The 20,665-nt window shown below is 42.1% G+C and overlaps 1 protein-coding gene across 1 annotated transcript in view; it reads right to left on the bottom strand.

Moving 5' to 3' along the window:
• Positions 1–20,665, bottom strand: part of LOC125771433 (uncharacterized) — a 113,470-nt gene that overhangs the window by 51,959 nt on the left and 40,846 nt on the right. The window contains exons 3-5 of the mRNA XM_049442051.1: positions 10,600–10,786; positions 9,084–9,220; positions 2,894–3,019 (exon numbers count right to left, since the gene is read on the bottom strand). Of these exons, the coding sequence (XP_049298008.1) occupies positions 2,894–3,019; positions 9,084–9,220; positions 10,600–10,786 (450 nt within the window). The remainder of the gene's footprint in view (positions 1–2,893; positions 3,020–9,083; positions 9,221–10,599; positions 10,787–20,665) is intronic.

Genomic DNA, 20,665 nt, shown 5'->3' with positions numbered 1-20,665 from the left:
TTGAACGAGAGTAAACACTTAAAAAAAGAAAGACACAGTATGTAGGAAACTGAACAGAACCCTCCTGTTGGTTTGGAACGAGTTTGGCAGTTCGATTGTTGAATGACAGGCCATACGAACCGTATATACATATATGAAGCACAATGATTTAGGGATGATGCATACGAAATGAGCAACAAATGTGATTCGTTTTGACCTTTAGAAAAGATGTGCATTCTATAGTTTTAAGTGAAACACTTTTCGTTGTGAAGGGTTTTTTTTATTAAAAATTGTAGATTCGATTGAAAGTAATCTAAACCTCCAAAGAATGGAACAAAAATACCTCAATTTATTATTATATTTGAGAAAAAAAATTCGTTAAGGCGTTTCAATAAATTGTAAATTGTAATATATTTGTGTAATTTTTTTACAATGTTAGTCTCTGCAACAGTCATTAAGCTTTTTTATACTAAATGGTGGTTTATATACAAAATGGTGGCACGAGGTTTTTTTTATTCAAAATGGTGGATTCGATTAGTTTCAAGCTCGAAAAAACTAAACTAAAATCCCTTAATTCACAAATCCAAAAATTCTTCACAGTTCTAAGCAATTTTCTAACCAATATTAAGATTACCGGCCAAGCAATGCTAAAATATTTGGGAAGAAATAATTTGTTAAAGCATTCTAATTAATTGTTAATTGTAATAAATTTGTTTAAAATTTTAATGTTATTCCCTGCCGATTGTCAAACGTCCTCAATTTTGTAGGGTTAAATATTTCATCATTGAGGGGCGGCCCGGTGGTGCATGTGAAAAACGGCGCCCGTCCACACGGCAGGGACCGGGTTCAAATCCCATCCGGACCGTCCCCCCGTAGCATGGACTGACTATCCTGCTACGTGGTAAAATAAGTCTTGATACGGCCAGGCCGTTCTAACCGAGCAAAAAAAAAAAAAATATTTCATCATTGAAACATTTCATCATGAGTTGAATTTTTAGAATATTTTTGTCTGATTTCTATTCTCCTGAGTTTTTTTATACTGTACCATTCAGTTGTTCTCTGCGTAAACATTCATTGAATTCTTGAGTACTTAATTGTTTGAAGATAATTATTTTTATTCTTGGAACTGCAAACTAATTTTACATAGTGTTCCACAAAGTTTGTTTTTGTAGGAAATTTTTCAACTTTCAATTCCATTTAATTTCATCTACCCTGAATAACCCTGAAACTATCTACCCTGGAACACGTGGTAACACAACTCTCCTTTCGAGGAAACTAATTGCTGGAAACAAACCTGTTAAACAAAAAGTTCCACTGAATGCAAACGATGCAAGTGTTACATTGGACCATGCGGTCCTGTAAAGTGAACTCCATTAACGCTATTGGTATCTTATTTGTACAACGAATTTGAAAAAGCAGGATCTACTTTTCACTAAAACCACTAATCCACCAATTCGTTCGGCACCAAATTTTCTACCCGAGCCCCATAATTTCGAGAATTGCTCGGAAATAGATAAAAGTTTATTGCATGTTTTACCAAACCCCAGTTTTTGGGGGTGGTTTTGCTGTGAGTCCAATTTCTCTTCGAACGGGGGTTTTGGCCCTGCAAGTACATCAAACACCGTGTACACTTCAAACTACAACCGACCGACCCCGATCGCTTCAACATGTACAGCCATTCGAGACATTCGGTGTGTAAGTTCGTACACAATCTCAGCGTACCTCGGACGTATCAGTCCTGTCGGGACCCGGAGGCGGCTAGTGGTACGCGTTGCTATAAAATTGACCCATTTCAGACGAGCTCAACGAGTGTTGCAACCAAACCGCTTTGCAAACTGTGCCCCAGCCCAGCCCGGTGGACCGGCGATAAGCGAGTGTCCGTGTGGTGCTTTACGGGCGGTCATTTTTGGCTTCCGACTAAACAAACTTCACAAAAGTTAAGCTCTAGCGAGAAGCAAGTGCAATCCGTTCGCTTTTATCAGTAGCTTAAGAACCGGTTCCTGATAGATTCTGAAGCCGTGCCCGGGCCCGAACAAACGAATGTAAGCAATAACATGTAAAACTTTCCCATTCATTCATCGGGCAATTCGAACTCGAGCGTCGTTCGGTGGAAAGTCCGAATGCAAGTACAGCTCCAGTTTTGCGCTGACGTGCCTGGCAACATTCGTCCAATTCCGCAAACGTTACACAGAAGTGCCGGTTGCAAACGGGGCAAAGTTTTGTCAGTTGCGATAAACCTTTTTTGAGCGACGATAGCCGAGGCTGCAGTGTTAGTTTTGCAAGCTGCAACTTGTAACCGTGTACGGGTCGAACGATTGCTGCCGAGTGTGTTTGCTCTGGTTCGGTGCGTTTTGGTGCAACATCGATACGCGGCAACATTGAGCTCGAAAGAGGCGTACGCTTTAGTTGGAGTACTTATGAAGCTAATTGAGTTGTCAGCCACATGTCTTTTGGGGGTCGAGAAAGTTATAATCTACTGCTGCAAACTATACGAGTGGTGTGTGCATCAATTTATGCAATGATAAGCTATAATCTATGTTAAGCGTTACGATATACAAATTCAGCTGAGGGAAATGAATGTTTCATCTTCAAACAGAAGCAGGAAAGATATTCAATTTCGGAAAGTAATGTTGAGCTAGTCTAACTTTTCGCTCTTCTGGAATCACCTTTTTTTGTGCAACGTCATGTAACGTAGAATAGTTATTTTAAAATAAATTTACATAAGACAATTATAATATTTATTTCTAAACTCAGAAATTCATTATATTTAACATGAAAATATTTCTCTTCTTCCATCAGTTCAGCATGCTAAATGTGGGATTTCTCTTTCATAAATTAAAATCAAAAGAGGTTGTACACAATTTTGTTAGCCCTTAAAAACACGCTAGACACATCAAACCTCCATGAAACTTACCTGCATGAATCCTTCGGGACATCCTGGCAAATCGCCACCGCTAGTAAGGCTTGCATCGCTCGAATCCATGTCCGGATCGATGAGACCTTCGTCGAACCGGCCGACGGTAAATTTGTCGAAGATGATCTGTGAATGGAAGAGCAACAGGGGAAAAAAAGCTCCAGTTAGTAATGTTCCGATATTTTTACTACATTGTTGATCGATGTTTCTGAACAAAAATAAATTACATTCCGAAGGTTCGTTTTTAGCCAGATGTTTTTAAATTTTACATCGTACACGTAAAGCATACAAGCGTTCTACGTGTGCGTGTGTAGCTTGCGTAAGACACGTAACAAGCTGTGTCGTTATTATTCCAGCAGCAGCAAAACGTGTTGAATAATATAGCCTCAATGTCAGAAGCATCTCTGGAGAATGTCAGTTTAATTCATCCCTGTCTGAAACAATCGTGTTTTTACCCTTCTAAACATGAGGAGAGAACAAAACAAAGCACCGATCCAGCCGAGGTTAAACCGGGTTGCTGAAAGCTTCTTCGATACGATAGGTGAATACAAGAATCCCCCGGCCCTGGCAGGGGGGCCAGCTCTCCAGTGAGGGAAAGGTGAAACGTTTAATCTTTTCATCGTACGTATCTTAGAAAGGATCTTCAATCAATGCCGTCCTGTTGTTGCGGGCTGTTGGACCGGGCTTTCGGAATAATAAAGCACAAACACACATATATCCTTTCGCATCCACCGGAAGCCCACACCTGTCAATGCCGTGTCAGGTGTGTACTACCCCAAAAACCAGTATCATTTTTTTTCATTGGATTTGTTTCTGCACTTCCCAACACTCGGTATCGTCAGCTTTTTGTAGCTCACTGCTTCAAATGATTGTCGCCGACTTCTAAGACAAGGCGACGTACAAAAGCAAGATGGAGAACCGTTGTACCCATGTGGCTGCTTCGGGATGCAACATTGTGATTAGGTCGGTGTAGATTTTTCCTTTGCTTCTCTCTCACTCCCTCCTCCTATATTCTCATTTTCTCATTCTACAATAGCTTAGCTGCAGAGTTGATAAAACAAAAACGTTTTTCTTTGAGATATCGTCGGAAGGACCGACTTTTACTTGGCATTTTCAGAAACCTTCCGAAGGACATTATTTGTTGAAGGTTTTTCCCTTCTGACGGGTGGAAATGTCGTGTTCATCATTGGGGCTTCGGTAAGGAAAACAGAAAAAAAACATAACCATTCTTCCCACTGATAAGCTTACTTTGTCCGAAAGCCCCTCTTTTTTCCCACGATGAAAGAAAGTTACTGTCACCAAAACAAAAAAGGATCTAAAAGCTCTTCACAAAAAAAAACAAACAAAACAAAAAATAGGTCCGTTGGGTAAAGACAAGTAAGAAAGAAATAAAACTGTCAACGTGAAGAAACGTCAGCTGGTGAAGATGGGATGGAAAATGCCTAACCGTTGCTAACTGCACCGGCCCAACTAAACGACCGATCCGTGTGCTGCACACCGCTTGGTACACAGTAAAAGCAAATACAAAACAAAACAAAAAACAAAACCTAACACATGAAACAAAAACGGTTCCCATTCCCACGAATTCTGCTCATCATGGTTTCGTATCCCCGGTTCATGGTTCGATCGTCCGTGCTGTCAGACATTCCTTGAGTTTGGCCCTAGCATCATTAACTTCCAGCCCGAGCTAGATCTAGAGCACATAAGACAAAAAGATGTAGAAAACACACACACACGGGCCGCACAAACAATGTACATCCTTCAACCGGTACGTCCCTTGTCCATCGCAAAGAAGAAAAAAAACAGGGCAACTAATTTATACCGATCCCCTTGGTTATGCCACAGCCGTCACTCAATGGCCGAGTGATGATTTTCTTCAGTTTTGTGTGATGCCACCAATGACGCCATGGCCGGAAAGGAAAAGCAGGTCAACGAGCGCAAGGACAGAACAATGACAAGGGCTCACGCCGGCCACAGTGGATGCTAGTGGTAAGATTATTATGAGACGATCGTGTTCTCGGAACACCTTCCAGGAGGTAAGGTAGGCTCGGCTGGGTTTTGTGGCCTGGCACAAAAGAAAAGTTGATTAGAGGTGGATGTAATAAAACGAACCATTTTGCTGCTAGGAAAATTCTTTTCCCCGTCCTAAAAATCCGCCCCGGGGAACTTTCTATTTCTCCACTTTTCGAAGCTTTTACACGCCGGGGAGCTTTTCTGTTGTTCTTTCTTTTTCTTCCTTGTTAGCCTTCCATCCATTTTCTTTTGTTTAGTCCTGCCGGGACACGTGCCGGATGGGTTGGTAGGGACGCTATTATTAAAACCCGTTAAGCAGAGAAATGATCCGAATGGTGGCCCACGATTTTTCTTAGCATCAGTTCGTACCAGCAAAGAAGCGCACAATGTTCCAGGGAACTGTACCAACCACTAAAACCATCGCTCAATGGTGTCTATTTCTTGACGGAATATTTGCCTCGTTTGTTCGGTTTGTTCATGTTTTCGGGTGAGGACGAGCCGGTGGCAAACCGTGCTTTTTGGGACGAGCGAAGGCCCGGCCTAGATCCGCGTAAGGCAAACACACTCGAGATGAATGAATAAGAGACGGTACACGTATTCGTTCAGCGATGGGGCCCTTCCCGTTACGCTGAGGGCATGCTTATAATAACACTCCAAACACACAAACGCACCAAAAACAAACAAACAGACAATGCGGGAGAACAACGAATGAAAGTCGGCAAAATTCTACAACGTAAAACAACAAAAGCCTTTGCTTGCGCGCTTGGTTTATTTCTCGGTGCGAAAAGTTGGTCCCGTGTGCTTTGGAACCCCCGTAGGTCACCATTGGAAATTGTGCCCATCTTGTGCTGGGCGGTTTGTTTTAGCTAGCAGCATGGAAAACGATTGAAGGTGTGAGGTGGTGCACACACACACACACACACACACACTGTTAGACACGAAGTTGGACATTAACAATAACCAACAAACCGGACACGATGGTTACGTATCTGCCATGTTAGAGTGAAATTCTAACCCGTTTGCTACTCGGTTTTCTTTATTTTGGTTCAACTCACACCTATGCAAACCGTTTCGTTGAATCAAACCATGGTCGGTTCGGGACCAACAACCAAAAAAAAAGTGCCACTGAGCTGTAATTAATTAAACGCAAGAAATGAAAGTGTTTGCTTGCGTGCCAGCATCAAACCACTCAACCACCCGGGTGGGGTCACGTTCCCGCTGTCAGCAGGGTTAAAATCGGGTCTTTAGCAAGGTACCCCCAATCGCACCAACAAAAACACACAGAGCCGCAATGCTTGATGTACCATCAACTCCGAATGTTCTGACTCTGATTAATGAGCCACAGCACCAAGTGTCTCCTAGGAGCGGTGCGCATATCCTTGCCGACCTTTCGGGCATAGTTTTGCTTCGATGATGTAACGGATCTCGGCAAACAGTCGTCACAAAAACCAATGTCAACCGAATGGGTGTTGATGTTGTTGCCGAACTTAACTGTTTATTGTGGTGATTGCTTGAGCAGGACGACAAGGATGGATGGTGCCTAGGAGCGGATTGGAGCGGGGTGGGGCGGTTGGAGGGAAATCAAGGAAAATATTTATCACTCCCACTTGCGTGCTCCATGGTGGTGGCCCTGGTAATATCCCTGCCCCGACACATACATACAGCTTACACCGTACAAGGATTTCCCTGGAATGGCTGTGGCAGATACTTAGCGATAATGAGTGGAGCACGCGTTTCGTCAGCTAATTAGCTAAATTTAGATAAATAGAGGCCCGAGAAGGGCAGGATAAACCATGTTGCGACACTTTTTCCTTACTGTTAAGCTAAGCGTTGGGAAGAAAAATTATCGCTGCGGTTGTTATAATCTAACCTGCCGTCATCTTTAATAGGTGTGGGTCAAATTAGATAAGCTGTTGTGTTGTTCTGGTGAAGGATTATTTGTTTATCAATTATATGCAATATTTAGTAGTTTATTACAAGTTTTTTTTAACACGAAAAATAAGCAGTTATTTGAATAAATATATTATTTTGTGATTTTCATTAAAAGAAAGGGAATAGCTTAATACAAATCCCAGCTTACATACTTCAGTTTGATTTCTCTTTTCCAATACTTCTAACAGTTCTGTTGTCATAAATATGACAAACGATCTAACTATTGGCGAAATAGAGAATTCGTAGAAAACACGCAATGATTTGTGCCATTTATTTAATTAAGTGCGTTACGCATCCCCAGTTGCAAATGGGGTTGCTTTCTAACCCGTGCGATTGATTAGCAATTTAAATGCTGCCTGTTCATCAAACGAATTTACATATCATTCATTCACCATCACACGGTGCGTGCGGCAAGTTTATCCCATTTACGCTTCAGTAGAGCCCCCGTGGGTGACGTGAAGAGAGTAGTCTACTACACCGACAATATCCGCTTGGCCAAACTAGATTAAGGATTGTGCTGATCAGTCTTCTCATCAGGCAGCAAGCAGTACTGAGGCAAGTGAATTTATTCGTTCTATTGTTCTGTTTCCCCTTTTTGGCACATTGTAGAAGCAGTCCGTCTTGGACTTCCTTGTGTAGTGGAAAACATTCGCCTAAAACCAGCGCTAAACCTCAGACGAAGATGAGGTTTCCGTTCCGTTTGCCTTGCCAAAGGGTGTGCCCTTCAACCTGCGGGGCTCAATCCACACTGATTGCCATCACAAGAGAGAGCGAGTGGGTACGGTGGGACAAATCAGTGACGTCTACGCTTGAACGTCACTGCTTCTTACTACTTGCCTTTAAATCCACCCTACATCTTGATCCTTCTTTCCCGTATCGTACCTTTATCTGGATTAGATGGCGTACCACCGCGTCAGCACATTGCAAAAGCAAACGCGCGCGCTAGAAAGACCAACCAAAAACCGTTGATGATGCTTCAAAGCCGAACTGCATTTAGAATTCACATTGCCGCAATGCTGAAAAGATATCTTCGCTCATCGTTTGTTCCTCCCCCCCCCCCTTAACCACCGCATACCCTTCCCTTTTCACCATTTCCGATACTGGTTCAACCTCCTGAAGGCGTTTTTGAAAATCTTCATTATGGCAAATCGCACGATTCACACACAAAAGCGAAATCGCTTTTATCTGCTGTTTGTTTAATGCTCAACGCTGCCCAAACCCAACCGGGCACGAAGCGAATAGCTAAAGCGGAAGTGGAAAGCACAGCTCGAAATCTCCGAAGCCCCGAGACACCCGAGTCGTGCACAGACAGGGCTGCTGAAGATCTTGAAACAAATCATACGGCTGCTCCTGCCACGGTGTGTGTGCGCGCGCGTGTGTAATGAGAGAAAAAAGAAACCCTCACCGCTTCCAGGTCTGGGTAAGTGGCAGGTTTTCGTCGGTGGATGAAAGCGACCGAAACGACTTCCGGGCGATGTTTTTCGATCCGTTCAGAATCGATATTAGTTTTCGGAACTGGAAGTACCGTTTGCTACTACCTTCCGTCCGTCCCCATTTTCGGTTACAGTCTCGGAGGGAGTGGTGGGATCGATATCACGGCACATCATACAATGCTCATCAAGGCACTTGAGGAAAGCATCAGATTTGAGTGTGTGCGCAAGTATGTATGTTTGTATGCATTATGGATACGACTATCGTTCGATGATATTTGGCAGTCGTTTAAGTGGTACTGTTTCAATTGGAACGGAATTGCCAGAAGAAAAACACACTGGATCAAAAATGGTATAAAAACGTTTAGCTGTGAATAAAGAAGTAATGATATGTACTCGTTTTATGTTTATGAAACTGAGTTTCTTTCTCGTATGTGTTTAAGAATTTTCGCTGGAATAGACAAAAATTGTAATTTAATTAAAATAAACTTAACTTTATCCTTCCAATTTTCCTAACATGACACACATAAACGCAGCAATGTAACTGCACCAGCATGAAACTCATACCTATTTCCCTCTATAAAAGGGCAGAAACAAAAAAACAATAAAATAAAGATACCCAAGTTAACCGAGTGCAACACTTGCAATGGCTATTTTGCCGTTCGAGAAGTACCATTGTAAAAATAATATTTCATCCCTCCAACGCCAGATGAATTAGTGATGATCCCCAATGAACCCATCCTCGGCTTGCGGTATAAAATCCAAACGTAAAAAAAAACCACGAAAGAACACCTCGGACCAAATGGAAACCTTACCTGCACGATGTCACCCTGTTCGTGACCGGAAGCGGTAAACGTAAGATGGCAGAGAAATGGCAGCCGGTTCCACTGCGGTGGCGGCACCGTGAGTGTGTACGTTCGCCCTATATCACCGTAGTACGTCCGGTTGCACACTGAAAGAAAAAGAGTGGAAAGTGGCAAAGTAGAAACAGGTTAAATAAAAGTAAATGGTGGAGCAAAAAGGTCGGTGAAGCGAAATTATGTTGCTTGATGAGCAGGTGTGTGTGTGTGTAGGGGAGCGTGAAAGACGTACACCCACGGTCACACGGAAGCGAAACTTGGTGATCGATGGAGACGCCCGGTTGCTGATGAACGATGGAGGCGCCTGGTGGTTGTTAAAATAAGAGCATCCAGCGGTGGGAGAAAACGGTACACGATGAAGAAGAAAATTAAATTCAATTTCTTTAAATGAAATGAGCTAGTTTTCCGGTGGTAAACGTTGCCGGGTTTTGGACCGATACAAACAGTTTGGTCAACGTGTTGAAGTTCCAGCTGTGACGTTAATTAATTAATACGACAATAAAAGTTTTTTGTTGAATAATATAGACTAAACATTTATTTTACCAATTTCGAAACTCTTGAACATGCAGTATTACTCAACAGTGAAAAAAAAAACAATACGAAAAAGGTAAAGAATTGAAGTTCATTATCTGCAGTGTAATTATGCTTGTATCAAGGTACATCCATGCGTATGTACCAATGTTTTAAATATTTATAATGGTTTTATCAAGTGAACCAAAGCGTAACAAAACAAAACGTAAGAAACACACCACCTGAAAACATCTGCACGATACATAAATATGACAAACTGCACCGACGCTCATTCTCCGAGGAACACAACGAGCCCACTTTTATCATCACTCGCAAAAGCATTGGAAAAAAGTGTCTCGTGCTGTTGCTATCAACTGCTGCCAACTTTGTCATGTCGTAGCATATGAAAGACAAGTTACTTGTACGAAAGACTAGAACCGTTGCAAAGACGCTTGGATGTCGGTGTCATGCCAAGCCATAACCGTAGGCATTACGACAGATGACATGACTACGTTGAAATTACATGACTCGTTTGCCACATACAGCAAAAGGCTCATGCAGTACAAAATTTGAGTGGAAATGTTAATTAAAATTTTTAATAAAATAACGATCGTTTTCATTTTATTTTATGTGTTTTAGGGAAGAAAATTATACTAATATACTAGTAAATACGAAATACTAGTAAATGAAATAAGAAAAATGGTTAATTTATGTATGTTGGCACACAAGCTTAAACTTGCAGCTTAAAAGATATTTGGCTTTAGGCTTTCGTTGAAATGACTTCATTGATATAACAAAGGAAAATCAAGTAATGAATAAACTAAGCAAATTTTCTCCTAAACCAATTACTTGTTTGACTTCAAGTAGGAAAAAAAATTAAGGACATCATATTACCAACAGTTTCTTAGAAGTTGTTAATCTTTATGTTTTATTATAGTAAAAAAAATATATTAAAACTCACCTGTACACATCTTCGGTTCATCACTGCCATCCCCACAATCGTCACGTCCATCACAGTATTTATCCAGCGGCACGCAGCTGGCTCCACCTTTGCACGGATATTCTGAAATTTTGCAACCATAACACACACCCAACAGCTTTAGGGCCAGTGCTGCCAGCAGCGAGTAGTGTATTGCTTTCATTATCATCTGCAATGAAACAAAAAAAAGAATCAAACTTTAGTAATTTAGTAAACATAACAATTCAAAATAATGCAATCTGACCACAAAAAAGCCGCTTAAATCAATAAGCGTTGATTGATGTTATACACCACACTTTTGTTGATCTTCTGTTGTCCCCTATTGTGCTGGGTAAAACAATTAATTATTTCCACCGAAAATGCGATGCACAAAGAACATTAGTTTTGCCTTCCCAAATAGTGGCCATTTTGATGAAGATAATCAAATCAGGTTAACATTCCGTACCACGTAGCTGCTGCGTGGTTGCGGATTGGCAGGAAAAATATTGTATTTACCTGTCTGCTCGTGATCCCAAAACAAATAGGGCCATGCAGGGTCGAAATTTGATTATAGATTATAATTATCTCGCTAAAATGATAAACCTTTTTTTAACAATCGGAAAATTCATTTCCCCCACATGTTTTAGACAGAGACAGGGGCCGCAACCGACGGTGGGGTAGGTTTGTTAATTTTACTTTTAAGTGTTTGTTGCATCAACAGCACAACGCTGCTCGCAACAATATGGAATCCGTGAATCTCAACTAACATGGAGATAATTATGCTATACATCGTTATGCAGCTTGCCCATACCATAGCATGACCGCTAGCCGGTGTTGAAGAGCCATTCGAGGTTCGAGTGAAATAAACACAAGCTTTCATTAAAATATAAATTCCGTCAAATAATGCACAAAATTAATGCCGTTGCACGACGCTCATCGCTCGATTCATGCCACTGTGTCTGTGTTCCCGTGTGGGAGACACTCTTCTGCTACGCTTGAGGTCGGACTGCAGGACGCATCAAATGCTGCTGATCGGGGGTTTCAGTTGTACAGTTGCCGGAAATGCACAAAGTCACCGGAGTGTTGTCATGAAATTAGCTTTGGCGTAACATTATAAACCTCGATGCACTTGATGTACCTCGATGCATTTGGTGTACATACACCACACTGGCCACATTCCTAGCACAGGTAGTGGCAAAAGGATGATTGTGATTGCGACCAACGGCGGGGGAGCCTATGTCTGTGCCACTAGTGAAACTTCGGAGCGGTTTTGTTGACCCGCTTTGGATGATGTACCCTGACGACGGGTTAATTAAAAGTTCAGCTTCACTATGATCGCCGCAATAAAGCAAAACGGGGTAGTATGTATTGTTTTCTGGCAACGGGTGTGTCTATATACTGCACATGGAAACTATGATAATCAACCCAACAGAGTGGATATTCCTATTCATATTCTAGCTTATAATGTGTTATTCTTCAATAACTTTTAATGATGAGAGTTGTGGTTCAGAAAACAGGGCTAACCACAAACAATGCATTTACTTTACAAAAATATTTACAAAATCTAACCCACCAAATTTATTCGCAACTTCATGAATGGGAGTACACCTTTACGCGCACCTTTTCATTCACTTCAACCTTTTTGTTCATAAATTTGCTTGGTTTTTTTTTGTTTCTTTTCCTCGCTCGCTCGAAAACAGACAACTCCCGGTTAAGACATTTAACCTAAGGCCCCCTTTTCAGCTCAATGATTGCCGAATGATGGTAGTAAAACTCATATTACACCCACAATTAGCCTCTCTCTCTCTCGTAACGAAGGCACGGTGATAACAACGCACAAGATATCTGTTTGTCCGGCCGTGCGATGTTCGGATAGGTGGGGAAAAAACTGGGAAAACTCCTCTTCCGCTTTTGGAAAAATAAGCTCCAGAGTGGACGTTGGCCACAGTACCGGAAATGGAAGGGTAAGCAAGGTAATAAAGAGGTAAAAGTTTGTCCTGCACAACAATTTCGGTTTTACCTGGTGTGTGACTATGGAACAATGCGATAGATAATGGACAAAACTAAGACGCTTGTGTGTGTGTTTTTATATTTAATAAAGTAGAACAGTTTGAAATTTCATGAGCTAGATATTTACGACACAAAAATTTTCGTAAGCATAGATTGAGCTTGTACTACAGGTAGTTCATTGTTTTCGGGAAAACAAATTTTCAAATTTTCAAATTTTTGTCCATGTTTTACGCATGTTTCTTCACTTCCACGCACACACACAAAGCACGGTACAATGTTACTCACCCTGGGAAAAAAAAGTTTGTTCGTAAATTTTTTCGATGACCTCCTCCTTCCCTGGGGAAGGGAAACAAAAAAACGAGGTATGTATCTCCCACACTGTCCCCACACCCCACAACTTATTGTTTTGAAGCTTGGTTTTGGTCAACAAATTGTTTCCCCGTGCTATACCGGGAACTTGGAGTTGGACTTTGATTTATCCACACTTGGCCACAAAATGTTCTTCTCTTTATTAGATCCACAACAGTCACCACAACAATGGGACGGGAAGGACTTGCCAGTTAACATTTTCGAAAAAAGTTTTCGTACCTCTCAAGCACCCCCCGCAAAAGGAAGCTTTTGTTTGAAGTGAACGATGGTGATAATGTTTCGACATTTTGCACAGAATTATGTCACTGGAACTATGAACGGGGTTGTTCTATTCACAATACGCCTTCGGGTTTGGTTGCTGCGGGTGTCAATCTTCTAATTGCGGTTAACACTCGCAGATTGACTTGAGCTACGTTTTCCCTTCAATGGTGATGGTGTGTCCTTGGCAACGGATCAAGTTAGCTTAAACACACAACTTGCCATGAAGTCACATGATGAATCGGGAGGTAAACGATAATGCTATACCGGCGCACAATTTACATAAAAAATCAATTAGAAACTTTACACGAGGACCAGCTTTAGAACCGGCTTTGAAAGTAATGAAAATACACATAAACTCACTATCGCATGTACACACACACAAACACACACGCATGTACATTTGTGTACACATCCAAAGCTTAATATTTTGCCCCGGGACTGTACGCGTTGTAAAACCATCCCTAGAGCCGACGCCGTGGGCCGATTTTTCGAAACACACCGGCTGGTGCGGCTGGAAGAAAAGTTTGCCAAAGTTAAGAAATTACTTGCGTACTCCGGCGTGCAAAATACGAAACAGGCTAGGTACGCGCGCCTACGCAGCTCGTACTAAGCCACCGTCTTGCATTATTCGTTTCAATCTAGCAAACTTTACGCAAACCAACATCTGAATCGCAAATGTGGCTCCGGCCTTTTTGGCCTGTTCCCCTTTTCCGAAGCTTCGGTTAACCATTCGGTTGCTTGTTTTAAAGCAATATGTTACGGTGGAGTGTAAAAGTGACCCAATTGCTTTACCCGTTGGAAGCACTCTGCTTTCAAGTACGTGGGAAATAACTTCAAAAGTTTAATTGCAAAATTGCGATATTACTGTAAAGAATGCTAAAGTTATGTAGAATTGATTGATTTCGAATTTCATCAAACACGGTGTAGACAAATAGCCTTCAACCGTTATTGTTGCCGTGAAAGGTTTAACATTCCATTAAGTTTCGTTGTATTTTAAGTAACTATGCAAGACATTGCACAATTCTCAAGTTTGAAACATTTCAACAAAGATCAATTTTGTCCATTTTGATGATTGTTTTTCCATGGCGGGGATGTAATAAACGGTGCCAACTCCACATGACAGGAACGGATATCAAATCTCATCCGGACCGTGTCCCCTCATAGCAAGGACTGACTATCCTGCTATGTGGTAAAACAAGTCTAGCAATCCAGAAATGGCCGGGGTGACCTTGAAGGTCGTTGAGCCAACAAAGAGGAGTGTTGTGCTTAATGAGTCTTATGCAAAGAGTCGTTCGTATGAGTCTTCCGTGAAGGACTCTTCAAATCAATCTCGAATCTCGAAAGATTCATGAATCCTTTCGGAACCGGTTCGAGAATAGGATTTGGAATCGGTTCCTGAATCGATTCTGGAACCAGAAACGATTCCGAAAATGGAATCAGAATCAGAACCGATTCCGATGAGTGCCCTTCACTAGTTTCGTTAGAGAGCAATTGTTATTCTTATACCGATAAATTATCTTAAGTAGGCGACAAAGGTGTAAGATGGTAGGGACTAATACCTTTTATTGTTCCACAACAGAAGAAAACCTAATCCAAACCATCGATTGCCATTTCTTTCTATACTTAACTTTGTATATTCGTAGCAGAAAAGTCAGTCTTTGAGAATTCATGAATCTTGAGAAAAGAGAGTCAGAGTTTTTCATTCAGTTCAATGATTCATGCAGATTCATGAATCTGAATCAGATTCACGCAACTCAAAGATCGCTTTTGGAGCGATCGACTCTTTTAGACATAAATTAAATTGTGATTATACATATGCTATTATAAATACCTTTGTTTAGTTACATTTTTACTTTAACCATTATAGCGGCATTAAATTTTTTCTAACAAAAATCGTCAAGAAGCACTCATACTTTTGACAGATACGAACTCTTTTCAGCAGAATATATATGTATGTATGAAAAAGGGAATAACAAGTTGTAGTAGTTGTACAACAACTTCACTGTTAGCTTGAAAGTGCGTAAAATGTCATCCTTTTACTCTTTTTTTGTTTTTTTTTTATGTTATGCAACGAACGTACACTAACGAAAGCATCACCCCAGCGAACGAACGTAACCGACCCGGGCTACAGTATTTTGTTCCGCTTAGCATCGAACGGGGTAACACGATTATGCTCTTTTCACCGCCAGTTTCATGGTGGATCGCCTAATTTCGCCATCGTTTGCATCGCTTTATATCCAGCGTGGGTTTCCCGCCAGGGATATACGGAAAGCTTGCCCCGGTAACTTATCCCGCCGGCACAACGAACGGTACCGCACAAGATAAAAAGGTAGTTAACGAGAAAAGAGCACCAGCGTAACCTATATTCCTTTTGCCGGTGTATCATCCCTCGGGCGAAAGCATCAGAACGACACACGAACCAAAATAAAAAAAAAGGTATGAAAGAGGATTATGAGAGCACGTGGTTTGGCTACGTACCCGAGCTCGTTAAGCGTTTCTTCGGGGTTCGCCTCCCTGTACTGGGCGACGTTTGAGACATAATTTTATGCGCTCCCAGGGCGACATCCCTACCTGTTCCCTATGCTCTCTTCCACTTGATCCACTTAACCCCGCACCGGAATCGCTTCGTGTGGGTTGTACTGGTGGAGTTGCATCGCACCATCGAGAAGGTGTTTTTGAATGCAGACACTTGCACATATACTGAATGAATGAAATAAAAAACCAGCTCCCCATCGCCAGAAGGAGTGCAAAAGAGTCGTACAAGTGGGAATGTACCTGGTAGGTGGTGGAAAACCGCAGCATAAGGCGTTTTGGTAACGTTCCAAGTTGGTTTTCCCTTTTTTTCCTTTTCACATTCTTGCCAATCTCGAGTCCTTTTTTTTTAAGTCACTCCAGAACTACACTGTACACAACAGTGTGTCTCAATAGCGTGCACTCCTTAACCCGGGAGCGTCTGTGTCGGTGGGAGAGACGCTCGTTAGACTAGCAGTGGTTAGAATGTTCCGTTATTTTAGGTACGGGTATTTTCCCTTTACCTTTTCGGAAAATCAACGACCCTTACCAACGGTGATCAAGCGCTTCTGGGAAAGAAATACCAAGCATTAGGGCAACTCGTTCCAGCAGAAGCACCTCGTACAGAGCAACACGGACAGATTGCGACCGAATGGCGTCAGCATCTTAATCCCCCAGCAGTACAGCAATGGGGTCTTTTTGTGTACTTGGACCTTGGAGAGAGCAAAAAAAAAACCTGGACCTTCGCTAAATGGGCCAGCGGTACCGAGTTCCACGAAATGGTTTCACTCTGCGTGAGCGAGCTTTTATTTAATTTGCACGATAAATGATACAGTAAGGGAAAATGGTGCGAACCTAGTTCCAAGGGTGTCGAGAAGCTTTTATTGTGGGTGATTGTGGGCCTAGGCCAAGAAATCCTACCCCAAAAATAAGTAAAACTCAATACTCAGCTTTACTGTACCGTAAGTGGTCAATCGACCGCAGTGACTTTCTGCACTGAACGAGTCAAACTTCACTGATGGTACGAACGTACGAAAAATACCCATGCCATCCCCAAAAAAAGGAACGCTGCCACCATAATTCTCTTGCTAGAAGTTCTATTGGGAGTGCTATAACTTCAACCCACGTTTCATGATTGTCGGTCGCAACGAACCATGTCCGAGAAGCAAGCGGCTGTCCATTATTCTTCCCAGTTAATCTTCTCATTCTTCGTGCAGCGGACCAGCGACACAAAAGCAAATCCAGAAAAAAAGAAAGGAAAAAAACGGAAAATCTATATGACCAACATTCGAGTGAAGCTTGTTACGAGTGGTCGGGAAAAGTGGCTCAGGATAAAACAATAATAATAAAAGTACATTGCACTTAAGTATCATTTCTTTCGGTTTTATTACCGACGGTAGTCGTGCGCTTTTTCACTTACCATTCCTTAAGCAAAGCAGAGCAGAAAGAAGATCTTCTCTTCTTGTTTTTACGTTTTAGAATTTCACAGAAACGCATCATTCCTGCTGGCACGATTTTCCACTCACACACACACCCCAGTCGCGTTCTGGTCGCAAGAATAGCGATATCAAGCGCACGACCAAACACTTTGCAACCATTGCTCTTTAATGGTTCACCAAACGGCTACAGTAAGAAAAGCGTGGTGGGAAAAAAATAATACGCCACGGAACCGAAAGAATGAGCGACGTCCTCAAACGCCCAACATCCAACGAACGCGGACCGGACGCTCGCATCCTTACCGAAAAGGGTTATATCCTCGGCTGTAGTGGAACGGAATTTAGACATAAAGAAAACCGGGAAAGACCATCATAACTCGCCATCAAATCCGGTACGGCACCAGCTGGCAGGGCAGTTATAGAGATGTGTCGAATGGAGAGCTGAAGAAAGAGAGAGCAAAAAAAAAACCGATCCGCATTTCCCAAAAGGGACGAACAAGGCACGCAACAATGGAACTGGTGGGCGCCACCAACGGCGGAGAGTATTAGTGGTTGGCGAAACAGACTGAGATATGAAGAAATGTTAGAAATGTGAAACCTGGTTTTGCACTGTTTTTTTTTTTTGTTGGTACTCCAATTCCTCGTTTCCCACGACGCGTCAAGCAGCATGCCTTCTGGTGGGAAATAAAACATTCCAGCAACAATTCCCACTCAAAAGTTGTGCGCCACTGCGCTATTCGGCGATTCGGTTTGGTAATGAAAATTTGAAGCACAGCGCTGCGGGGCATAAGCAGTTAATCATCGGACACGGCAACATCAAGGCAGTTGATTAAGATGTTCCGCTTTGTTGTGTGTGTTTTTTTTGTGTAGAAAAGAAAATAATTGTAGAATAATTTTACTAAAGTTTCGGTACGCTTTCGCTTGGTATGGCTAGTTGTGGCAGAAGAATGTGGCAGTAACTTGTTGTTTTGAATGTTTTCATTATGGACTTTAAATGCTATATTTGCAAGTTGCCAACAAAAAAGCATAAAAAGTAGAATTGTTCTACAGCATTATTGGGCTTTACTTTTATTTTAACACTAGATGTACCAGGCGTTTTAAGCGTTTTTCCATTGTGGCTAATTTTTAAACAATTTCGAAGTGTTGGAGTGTTGGAGTAGTAATTATAGTAAAATAATAATTACTTTGATGTTGAATGAAATATCAAACCTTAAATGTTGTTGTTATTGCTCAGTAAACAACCGGCATTAAACAGAAAAGCTTATTCTTCATGCATTTCATCTAAGATTTAAGCTTAAAATCCACCTCACAGTGAAACATGTAACACTATCGAGCAAAAAAGTTCCACAACAAAGAAACTTTACATTTAATCACCATTTGGATTATGCACTGATGCAGGGGAGGAAGGCATTTTTTTGTTGTTGTTGAATGGATTTTTCACATAAGCCATCGCCATGGTCCAAGAACTAATGGACCACACAAAAGCGAGAAGCGAGAAGTGGGAAAGAGATTACCGCCAACAGGATGCCGGAAGATAATCATCAGTGGGAATAAAAGAAAAGTGTGTGCAGTTTGCATTTAGAATCACAAACACACACGGAGACGGAGCGGTAGCCACAAAACCAGACGCCGAATGTCCGGCCGAATGGTAGAAATTGCAATCATGGCAAAATGTTCCTGATTTCCATATTCGCAATCAAACATGAATAAATGGAATTAGTTTCTGACTCACATCAACTGCACAATTCACAGTAGTTTCATTCCACGTGCCGCACACGTGGTAGTACGGCATAAGCGGCCCTGGAATTGGATGTAGTGGACTCATCCGGGAATAGTGGAAGAGATATGCGGTACATTCCACAGGGATGAAGGTGGTCGGATTGTGATGTACGGTGACTGGTGCTACTAGTGGAACGAAACGACATCAGCATCACCATTCATGAGGATATGGGAGTTGGATCACTGACGCCACCATCACCACCAACTCCATCATCAATTGTGTCTGAAGGCTTTCGCGCACACACACCGACACGTATATGATGCAGTTTTGTTTGGAGTTCGTCATTCTTTTGAACTAACCGGTTGAACCGGATTTCCATGTTGCTCTTTCCATGGAAGTCCCCATAACGAGCTACAACGGCTGCAAGCCGTTGATTGTTGTCTGCGAGATCGAGGAATCGAATGGAAGTGTCCAAATAAAGCAGTGGGAAAAAAAACACTCACACACACGAAACCATACGAGACTGAAGTTTGATTAGAAGGCCGTGTTTGTATCCCATTGCTTTCGTTTCCCACCGTTGTTCAACAAATCGACTCAGCCACACAGGAGAAGGAGAAAGCAATAGTGTGCTAAGCTGATAAAAAAGGGCTAACGGAATTACAGCAACAAAAAAAACCGGGGGGAAATTGGCAGCAAACTAACGTGTGCAGGCAATCAAAATCAACGTCAGTAAATATGGAATCCAATTGCCGGGAAAATTAAGTAAATCACATGAAGTGATTTGGCGCACACTTGCTTCGTTGTGTGGGATAAGGCGTAATGCAATGTAAAAACCCTCTTGATCGTCGTAAAAATAAATTCTCATCGATAATTTACTTTACGGCATCCGCAAGGGTGGTAAGGAGTAGACGAATCCTTGACGTTGTAATGCCACTATCTCCTATAACCTATTATACCGTACCAGGGTGGCCCATCAGTCCGAAATCTATTTTCCTTTTTTCCCTAGATAAGGGTTCGCCCGGTTGCTGGCAAGTTGGTGAAGCTTTCTTTGCCCCCGTAAACTCCTTGTCTTCTTTGCCTTCGAGAAGTTTCGAGTGTAACGAGGAACCGGAAATAGAAACAAAATTTTCGACAAAACCACATACACACACACACACACACATGCTCCGTACCGGAAAAGCTTGTCCATTCCCCGATAATGATCCAGTCGGAGTCCCTTTAAAAGGAAAAAAAGGGGCCAAACAACCGAAAGCACAGTCTGTTCTCAGGTTTTCGGTTTTGCTAAAACCACACCACATTGAAACCATCGGAGAAGCGTTACGAATGGGTTTTTTTTGGGGGGTATCTAATTCCAAGAGTGGATCAGAGCGATCCATATTCAAGCATTCGGGGTTCTGAGGTTTGTACCGTCGGTTCCTTGCCGTTCTCACAACCACAACCCCAGGAATGGGTTTTGCGAACGCATGTAGTCTAAAATTTATGTCATGCAGATAAAAACCCAGCCATCGGTCGCATTTTTACGTACCAAAAAGTGTACGTTCAGTTTGAGGTTCATGCTGCGTGCGCTTTGCGACACGGACAGCGGACACCAACAGCAGAGTTCCGGCTCTCTGCAAGACGGTTCACGGTACACACGCAAAAGCCACGCAAAAAAAAAGACACATGATGTTGATGCTGGCATACGCATTATTCTCCGGGTATCATACGATTTCCTAACGAAGAACTTTATTTCTTGTCCTGTTTCTTACCCGTTACGAACGAA

Source organism: Anopheles funestus, chromosome 3RL (genome assembly GCF_943734845.2).
Source record: "Anopheles funestus chromosome 3RL, idAnoFuneDA-416_04, whole genome shotgun sequence".
Lineage (NCBI taxonomy): Eukaryota > Metazoa > Arthropoda > Insecta > Diptera > Culicidae > Anopheles > Anopheles funestus.
The sequence above is the reverse complement of the archived record's forward strand: the minus strand, read 5'-3'. Positions and strand labels throughout refer to the sequence as shown.